This window comes from Nelumbo lutea, chromosome 1, assembly GCF_056320005.1.
Source record: "Nelumbo lutea isolate HS-2025 chromosome 1, American lotus-T2T, whole genome shotgun sequence".
Taxonomy (NCBI): domain Eukaryota; kingdom Viridiplantae; phylum Streptophyta; class Magnoliopsida; order Proteales; family Nelumbonaceae; genus Nelumbo; species Nelumbo lutea.
Window position 1 is genome coordinate 150,297,019 of NC_142684.1, and position 9,341 is coordinate 150,306,359.

At 38.9% G+C, this 9,341-nt stretch overlaps 1 protein-coding gene and 1 non-coding gene across 2 annotated transcripts; both read right to left on the bottom strand.

Moving 5' to 3' along the window:
• Positions 1–1,950: 1,950 nt before the first annotated feature.
• Positions 1,951–2,024, bottom strand: TRNAI-AAU (transfer RNA isoleucine (anticodon AAU)). Its single transcript has one exon. It is a non-coding gene; the product is annotated as a tRNA-Ile (tRNA).
• Positions 2,025–2,870: 846 nt separating this feature from the next.
• LOC148878342 (glycine-rich RNA-binding protein 4, mitochondrial-like) lies at positions 2,871–6,728 on the bottom strand. The gene is made up of 4 exons (XM_088953229.1): positions 6,302–6,728; positions 6,151–6,219; positions 3,380–3,486; positions 2,871–3,260 (listed from the first exon to the last, which is right to left on the bottom strand). Exons 1-4 carry the CDS (start codon positions 6,444–6,446, stop codon positions 3,156–3,158), a joined length of 426 nt encoding a protein of 141 aa, XP_088809355.1. The 5' UTR covers positions 6,447–6,728; the 3' UTR covers positions 2,871–3,155.
• Positions 6,729–9,341: the final 2,613 nt, after the last annotated feature.

Genomic DNA, 9,341 nt, shown 5'->3' on the forward strand with positions numbered 1-9,341 from the left:
GAGGAAGGCCGAGGCCGTGGACTGGTCGAGGCTGAGGTGTGCCAAGGCCGAAGACTAGCATAATTCGAGAAATGCCAAGGCCAAGGACTCCGAGGGGTGCCGAGGCTGAGGACTAGTGCCTGTGAAGAAAGGGGACGTCAAAAGCCTTGGGTCGGGGACCCGAGGCGGGGAATCCGATGATCAAGTTAGTAGGGTGGAGCAAAGAGGGCAGACGAGGTCACCTAGAAGCTGGAGAGCTAGAATTGGGAATGCAAGTTTCGGATCAGGATTGGATCCCTTACCTTGGGGGAATGTCGCCCTATTTATACTTGAGGTTAGTTGATGGCAGACATTGCAGACGGTCAGGATGTGATCTTAGCCCTAGGCGGGCAGGCATCCGAGAACTACTGCGTGTGGTCGCACCATTGGTCCCGCGCTGAACGTTGACCTCTGCCCTATACGACGCGCTAACCAGCTCCGAGCTCGGCCACATGCCAATGTGCCAAAGGCCTGCCTAAAGCGCCTATATCACTAATCATATATTTATTAATGTATATAATATATATATTTAAGCATATACATGCATGAATGGCTGTATGTATGTATGCATTTAACATTTGATACACTATTGTTGTTTATTTAATTTTTAACTTGTAAGTTGTAATTTCTAATTTGATGCTCAAAGAGTTATTTATATTTGAGAAAGATGTAGTTTATATAATAGTAATAAGTGACACTTATTAACATTTGAATTTGATATTTGAATCATATTTGTTATTTATGCAGGTATCCATATTATTTAAGCTTTTTCTAATTGAGTTAAGCCTAATAGAATGACCCAAACTATATAAGAATCTGAATCAAACAGACCAAAATGGTTAGGTCTGATTTAGTTTTAATAGTAAAATGGCTTGGATTGGTCAGAATTTTTTAAATTGTAATCGGACACCCATAGAAATCACACCACGAAGACACCTTCACATCTCCACATAAACATTATGATTTGAGATGACACCTCCACATAATTTTTCTTATGGGGTGTTAGGTATAGTGGCATTGCCATGTTGTGTTTTGAGTTGACCAGAGAAATGTGTTACCACATCATATACATATGTCGTTTGTGTGAGAAACATCAAAATTGAGATTTTAAGTAGCAATAACAATTTGTATTTATCAACTCAAAATGTTTTTAAACCATTTAAGCGACATCATATCATAAGGGCTTTGACTAATCACAACCTCCTGTAAACTTTTCCGGTATCATGTTTTCAAGCATTATAGTTGAACCAAAAAAAATCTCACACAAATTTGTATTGGCGAACCGAAACCACAACAGAAACACAACACCACTACACCAAACGACTCCTTAGAATATAGAAAACTCGATTCTTTCAAGCTCCAAGATGGCACTGGTGTAATTAGTTATTTTAGGTTGTATCATTTGTGATGTGATCTACTGTTTTGTAACTATGAATAGAGGGATAGGATATGACAGTAATTATGAAATTTCTAATGACTATTTGACGATAATAAATGGTAGGTTGGAGTTTTGACAAGCCTGTTAAACAGGACGAGCGCTTGGATGCTTCAATCACGAAGCATCCATATAATGGTTGACCCATTTACCCGGTCAAGGTCAAACGGGTCAAACAATGGTGAGTCAGGAGTGGCAGAAGTGGTCACCGTTGGACCTTGCTTCAAGCCTTCAACTTGACACAGTGGTGGCCGTAAATCGAAGTCTGTATCTAAGAAATCTCAAAACAAATCCAAAATACTTGAAAGTAGGCATCAAGCTTCAGAGTTCAGAAAGACAATAGACAAGACACAGGGACACCCACCTTTCCAATTCCCTTCCATCTCTCTCTGTCGTCTGTCCAGCCTCTTCGCTACCACATGCTCCTTTTCGTTGAAAAGAAAATGAAAATCGGAAAAAGGTTTTTTTTATACAAAAAATTTACTTTCTGCAATTAATGGCCCATGCAGGTCTCGAACCTGCGACCTTCGCGTTATTAGCACGACGCTCTAACCAACTGAGCTAATAGGCCAACGTTGTAAACGTCATCTACATTTTTACTAGTATTATTTATAAATATGTAAATACATTCAAACTCATATATCAACATTGATTATATCGATGCCATTTCTGGTGCTGCATGAGCATGTTGATTTCTTAAATTTTCTATTTGGTATCATTTTATCCCAAAAAATAAATTTTTGATGTGATGCCATTTTATAAGAAAACGGCATTGATGCCAAAAACCTATTTAATTGACCTTTTTCTGCTGAATGCAGATGATGATAGTTGCACTTACAGTAGCAGGGACAAGGGAGATGATCTATTGAAGAGGTGGGATATGCTTCTCACATGGACACCTCACAACGACCTCACAGGCACACCCCATCGTGCATTTGAAACATCTCCCATAAATAATAACACAGAAATACGGAAAATATTCTCAATGCACAGTGAGATGCGCCTGTGAAATTGGTGAGGCGCCATGCGTGAGGAGCAGATCTGGTCTCTCCATCGAGGGGCGCCCAATACTTAATGAATGTCGGAGTGAAAATAATATTATACTGAAAGCAAAGTACGTGCTCTGAGAATTTCTGAATGAAAAGCTACAAACCAACTCTAGCCGTGCACTGACAAGGAATTTAATTTTTGAATTTGCTTTATTAGCCTCATGAAGCTTTACAGCGATGCTGCACCTAACCCTACATATCAAACCAATGAGATGAACCCAATTACTCTCTCGCATTGGTTTAATTTCAATTTAAATAAATAAAAGGGTTGTTGAAATAACTTGATTGGCTTATGAATCAGACATCTGGTTGTTCAGAAAAACAATTTCCACGTCGTGGATGCAATATTAAACCATTTCATGCCAAAATTGAACTAAAAAATTCTTATTTCCCAGTTTGAACCATTTCCAATATGAATATCAAGTTTCTTTTCCTATACTACCTTGATTTTGTGGTAGAGAAGGTTCATTTCTTCTTACAAAGCCATTGAAATTAAGAAACATATGTAGCGTTAGGCTTGCTATTATAGCCTTTTCTTTTGGTTTTTAAACTTGCTATTATAGCTTGAAGAGCATCACTCTTACACTGAAAGTCGCAACCATTCAATCAACATTTAGAAATGAATACTATCACTTGCAAAGATATCAACTACTTCAATTTTTGGCATTTTCAACACTAGAAAGGCGAGGAACTACAACAGGTCCACCACGAACTTTCTCAAGAGCAAAGCTTATCCTCAATGGCCTACCTAAAAATGCCTGCAATAGGGACCAACTCAGAAAATAAAAGGATTCAATCAGTTATTGTTTAATTGCTAATCGTGATGTCAATGTCATACACACATCCAACTATGTGAGTCTATTAATCAGCTTTTTACCTTTCCATCCATAGCATCTTTGGCACATCTGGCATCATCATCTTTTGAGAAATGTACAAAGCCAAAGCCTCTTGACCTCCCAGTGTCTCTGTCATACATTATCCTCACTGGGGTACAAAAGGCCACTATGATTATCTAACTCAAAGAGAAGAGATAAACCATGTAATTATGATACTATACTTAACAAAGATAAAAAAAGAAAAATACAAGGCATCACCATGAAAGATGGAGGGGATAGATGACCAGAGAAAGATACTTGTCAAGAGCTCTGACCAACAATATACTTTCTTTTCTAGCTATATTCAAACTTGTAAGTAGAGATATCGGTTTCATCTTGTCAATATCAATATTTCAGCTTACGTTATATTCCTATAAAGCACCATCAAATGCTCCTCTTCCCTTGCATCAGTGGCATGGTTGAGTTAACAAATGCTAAACTCAGAGCGAATCACTCCATATACTGAATAAACAAATGGCATTCAAGCTCAAGAACTGATGTGAAGCAAGGACCACTTATTCCCCTGTCCCTCCCCCTGAAAAAGATGCGATTTTAAGTCTTGTAAAACCAAATGATCAATTTATTCCCTCTCACATCTTCCCTATGTAATTTTAAGCCCTATAAACCAAAAAATTAAAAGCAAAAAAACTTAACCCCTCCTCCCTGCAGAAGGTGGAGGGAAGTTAGCCATTGGCAATGTGAATCTAAAACCTTTAAAATGATTTAGGATTTTTTATTCTTTAAATTTGAATGATGAGCCCCTTAACACGACTTATTGTTTGTAAAAATTTTGAGCTTTAGGTTCTGTTTGATACCATTGGTGTTTCAACTTTCAAGTAAAAATGCTGCCACCTCAGCACCATGTAGGATATTTTAGCTTCAACAGTTGAAAACCTGTTTGGTTTGAGACCTTTCGAGTTAAAAGAGTCACAAAACGCTTTGTTTGGATTGGAAATCCATGCAAGGGTGTTTGAAGAAGCATCAAATCAATATTTCCTTGTCTAGGGGGAAAAGTCTCAATGGGCTCGCTGAGGTGGCAATGACATGACGCTTATGTGGATGTAACAACAAATATCTCCCACCAAAGAGGATTTGAGTATAAAAGGTGGTAATTGTGTTTCAATGTCAAACAATGTTGCAACCCAAAACACTTAAAGTTTGGGGAGTTGGGAGTAGTCATTCAAATCCCACTTAGTTGGATCAGGAGGCAACCATTTACACCTTCCGCTTCCTCTAATTGGATCACAGCCTTGGTAATTGTTACCCTCATATCTACACAATACTAACTTTTCTTTTTCCAAATGTTAATTTAAAGAGTTTGAGTTTTATGGTTTTTACTTGATCCTTAATTGTTGAACTTTGACATTTTGTTTTCAGATTTTTTTGAAAGATTAGAAGAGGTATGTTGGTTGACCATCTCCACACATGTTTCACAATATTGTTTGGTTGAGGCTTGTTTTCAGAGCAGCAATTTATGCTTAATCTTCCACCAACTCTTTAGGCTCCGTTTGGGAAGAGTACAAATAGAGTGCATAGAGTGCAAGTAAAAATATGTAAAGTGCATTTCCGGTCCATGCAAATGCAAAATTGGCTTAGTTTTGCATTGATAAATTTACTTTCTTGCCAAACGATTTTTAATTGTAATGGGTACAAACACGAATCTCAAGATTGAAATATACCTTTTAAACATTGATCAACTTTGAGTGCAAAATTTGCATCCCATTTTGGATGTAAACATCACTTGAAATTTGTGAAAGTTGTCACTTTTTGTACATAAATGTGTTCTTACCAAACACCAGAAAAACTGAACCAGAATGTATATATGCACTAAACCAGCATTTGCACTCTTCTCAAACAGAGCCTAAGGGACATCATTAGGCTTCATCTTGGCGTTCCTACTGACAGCCTTAGGGCCTAGATCAGAGTGGTTATTTAGGAAGTTTGCTTTTACTTGGGATATGCATGCGATACATCCTCTTTATATATTTAACCGTATCATATGAAACATTATCTAGTAAATCTATAAAAGCAATAATTGTTCTCACAGTATCACAGGCAAAAGTGTTCAAAGTTGAGTTCTCTTTTTACTCGTGTGGTTCAGTACACTACTTCACAGTGATAACACAAGTAAACAAAAGGTGAGCTGTTGTCTATTCCAAGGAGTTGCATCATCTAGTTTGCCGTTTGCATAGGCATGACGAACACCACTGGCCACCCTTAATCTAGAACATATAGGTAGTCAGAGCTATCTGAGGGGGGTTGGATATATGCTGTAATTCATAACTCCTAGCAAGAAGTACTACGCTACACGCCAGATTTTGATGATTTTCCAGCTGGCCTATTGCGGTTTCTTGGATAAACGGAAAATAAAACCAACTTAGCTTTTCAAAGTACTCGGGGACCTTCTGATGCAAACTGGAAAGTATATTTAGACAAGCCCATTATTCTCTATTTTCCGTAATCCAGTTCCCAAATTATGGTAACACATATCTTAGCATTTATAAATGAGCATAAATTAAAATGCGTTTGTAGAAATATAGCAGCGGAAATATTCCATGTGCGGTTAAGGCATCTAAATTCTAACATTTCACAGTCAAGGGTAGTGGTAAAGTTACATCTGATCTGTGAGACCTTCTATCGAACATGTGATGGATGACATATAAATTAGATAGGAATAGGATAGGTGCTCAGCAGAAATTAGATAGTACAATCTCAATGAACATTAAAAGAAAAAGAAATGAAATCTAAGTCCTAAGGGAGGGTTCGATCATACCTTCAGTAACCTCCCCAAACGAAGAGAAAGCGTCCTTCAAGGACTTCTCGTCTACTGCCCATGAAAGACCTATCACAACAAAATAACAGTGTACCGAATTAAAACACAGAGAGAGAGAGAGAGAGAGAGAGAGAGAGAGAGAGAGAGAAACCTCCAACAAATAATTTGTTATTCGATGAGAAGGAAGAGGAGGAGGAGGAGGAGGAGGAGGAGGAGATCGGCGTAGAGTAGCACAGGAGGCGCAGATTTTGTTTACAGCGGGACGTTAAACCTCTAGCCAGTAACATAGCATTCATTTCACCTCAACAATACAAATGAAGTCACTAAAGAGCAAAGCGGCTATTCTTCGGTTCCTCTGAATCTGAGGGCTGAGGTGAGGGTGAGCTGGTTTCGTTGAGACCGGATCTGCTCCTCACACAGAGCATGCACGTCCTACCGTACATTGGGAAGTGGGAACATCTTCCGTATTAATTAATTATTATTCACGGAAAATGTTCTCAATGCACGGTGGATGTGCATGTGAGGCGCTATTTGTGAGGAGCAGATTCCGTCTCGGTTTCGTTAGCTGTGTCCCGTCCGAAAGGGATACTGGGATTAGGAATCAATGAAATATTAGTTATTAGTTACAATTTACAGGTATTTCTGGAGCGGTCCTGTCCTGACCCGGCAGTATGTGGGGTGGGGATCCGCATTACAATTTACGAGATGGTTTTTTTTTAATAAGTTAATTACTAGATTTTTTTTACAAGTAATTGACAAGATGGTTGCCTCTTGCCTGGTTGGGTATCCCAATCCTTGCCATACCGACTCGTAGACCAATTGTTGGGTGGGTCGGGTTCGGGTTGGGTCAATATACTTCTGGTTGATTTTGAATTGAGTTGAATTTTGGATTGGATTATCAAATGCTAGACTCTAACCCTAAATGTTCGGGTTAGGGTTGATTCATGGGTCAATTCGGGTCATTCCAAAAAATAACTGAAATTTAAAAAATAAAAAAAAACTATATGAAAATTGTCAAAATTAAAGGAATTAACCTTAAAATTCCAAATATAAAATAAAAAAGGGAAAATTCCCGATAGGCACCTTGTACTTTAGGTCGAGTGCCAATTTAGTACCCGAACTTTAAAACACGACAATCTAATACCTGAAATTTTATTTTGCAACATTCTAGTACCCGACATTAACCAGTTGTTAAGTGGCATGCAAACTCCCAACCTTCTACAATTACGAACCATCCTTCCATTAATATACCCTCTTGCATGAAGCAATTGTCCAAGAAGATGCAGCCCCCATTGTAGGGGAAACACTGGGGAATGATGGTATGAGCCTCAGCGTAGCACAATACACAGTCGAGCAAGGAGAGGTCCCCATAGCATTGGGCAAGGCCGAAGTTAGCGTCACGTCCTGAGCAGGGGTGGAGCAAAAGATTTTTCTTGAGGGGGGCCAAAAACTAGAAAATATGGATAAGGGGGCCAAAAGCTAAGAAACATAGGTAAATCAAAATATAAGTGAAATTTAAATGGGTCTTATGAGAATTTTGAAGGCCTCCGCCCCTGGTCCTAAGCCCACTACTGAGGTTCCGAAACCAGTAGTGCGCATTTGGTCACTGATGTTCTCCATGGTGGCGACGAAGTTGGGAACAAAGGATTTTCACTGTTTGGGTTCTTGGGTCTCCTACTATTGTTTTCAGTAGTAGAGATACCATGAAAAAGAAGAGGAAAGATAGTGAAGGAGCTGAGGCCGATTTCCTCATCAGAGAGAGAGAGAATAGAATAATCAGCCTAACCGAACCGATAACAATGAACATCGCTGTGTTTTGTGATTGATTCCTGCAGTTGAATATTTTATAAAAAAATCCTATTCAATCATCATGAAATCAGAAGAGTTAAGAGTGATAACCATGCCATCAGGGAGGATGGGGTTGATCCAGCGTCCCTTCTCTGATAATTAAGGGTGGGTCAATGCTAAGACAATTGCTTATACAACCCGAAATTTATTTTTCCGCAGCTAATTAAAGTGGACTCAATTATAGACACTGTAAAGAGTAGTTGGACATCCCTCTGTATATTTATATTTTTATTGGGAAATTTATTCGAAGGGTTTTGGGATTTTCCGTTCGCATGGATTAATCCTTCTGTGTTCTGTGTTCATGGACTAGGCTCATCCACCCTAACTTAGAAACCGGATTTGTTCCTCACAGGCTGTGATTCACACCAACCCCAAAGTACATCGCAACCATGCATTTTGAGAACATTTTCCCAAGAATGAAGGAGATATTCTTAATAAGCAATTTCCCTTAAATTGACCTGTGACCTATAAAGATTGGAAGGCTCTTTTGCCAACGATCAACAATTAATCACCCATTGTCCTCTTTAGTCTCCGCAGCAAGTCAGGAACCAAATGAAAACCGAAATTATCTATATTGAATTTATGAGTTGATGTACAAATGCAGAAATGAACATTCCAGAGAGACACACCATATGAACATCCAAGCAATGAATCAGCAATGCAACCCAACTCCCATCACTTCAGACATTTATTCGGTTGATTTTGCAAGTGTGAAATGGTACCAATCATGTTCAGTGAAGATCATTCATCCTTATCAACTTTATTTCATTCGGAGATGGCATTAATCATCACGCTCACGCCCAGTCCCATCCCATGTCCATGTGGGTTTAGCCGAAAGATGTTGTAAAATAATAAAAAAAGCAGAATGGAACTTATCGGTAATCGCTTTTCAAACGGGAACTTGCAAGAGTTTGTTGTTGTAGAATCTCGAAATTGAGAATTGTAGAGAGAGAATGAGGACTGAGTCGTTCCACTTGGTCACTCTCCTTAAAACTGCATTTGCCACTTACGGTGCAGTCAGGTGATCGCAAATCGGTCGCCAAGATAAAACAGCCCACAAGCCACTATTAGGCGTGCACTCGCTTACCAGACCTCTACGAACCACAAAAGATGATGCTCAGAATTTTACAAAGAATATAGAGAAGAAGATTATCGAAAATTGATGTGTAAAGATTGTATCAGCCAACACTCCTCTTATAGAGTGTTCTCAGACCCAAATGGGCACGGAGGTGTCCTTTCAAGTAGGAGCCTCTTCAGAACAATGCACTTATTCAAAAAGGCCCGAATGGGCATAGAGGTGTCCTTTCAAGTAGGAGCCTTTTTAGAACAATGCACTTGTTCAA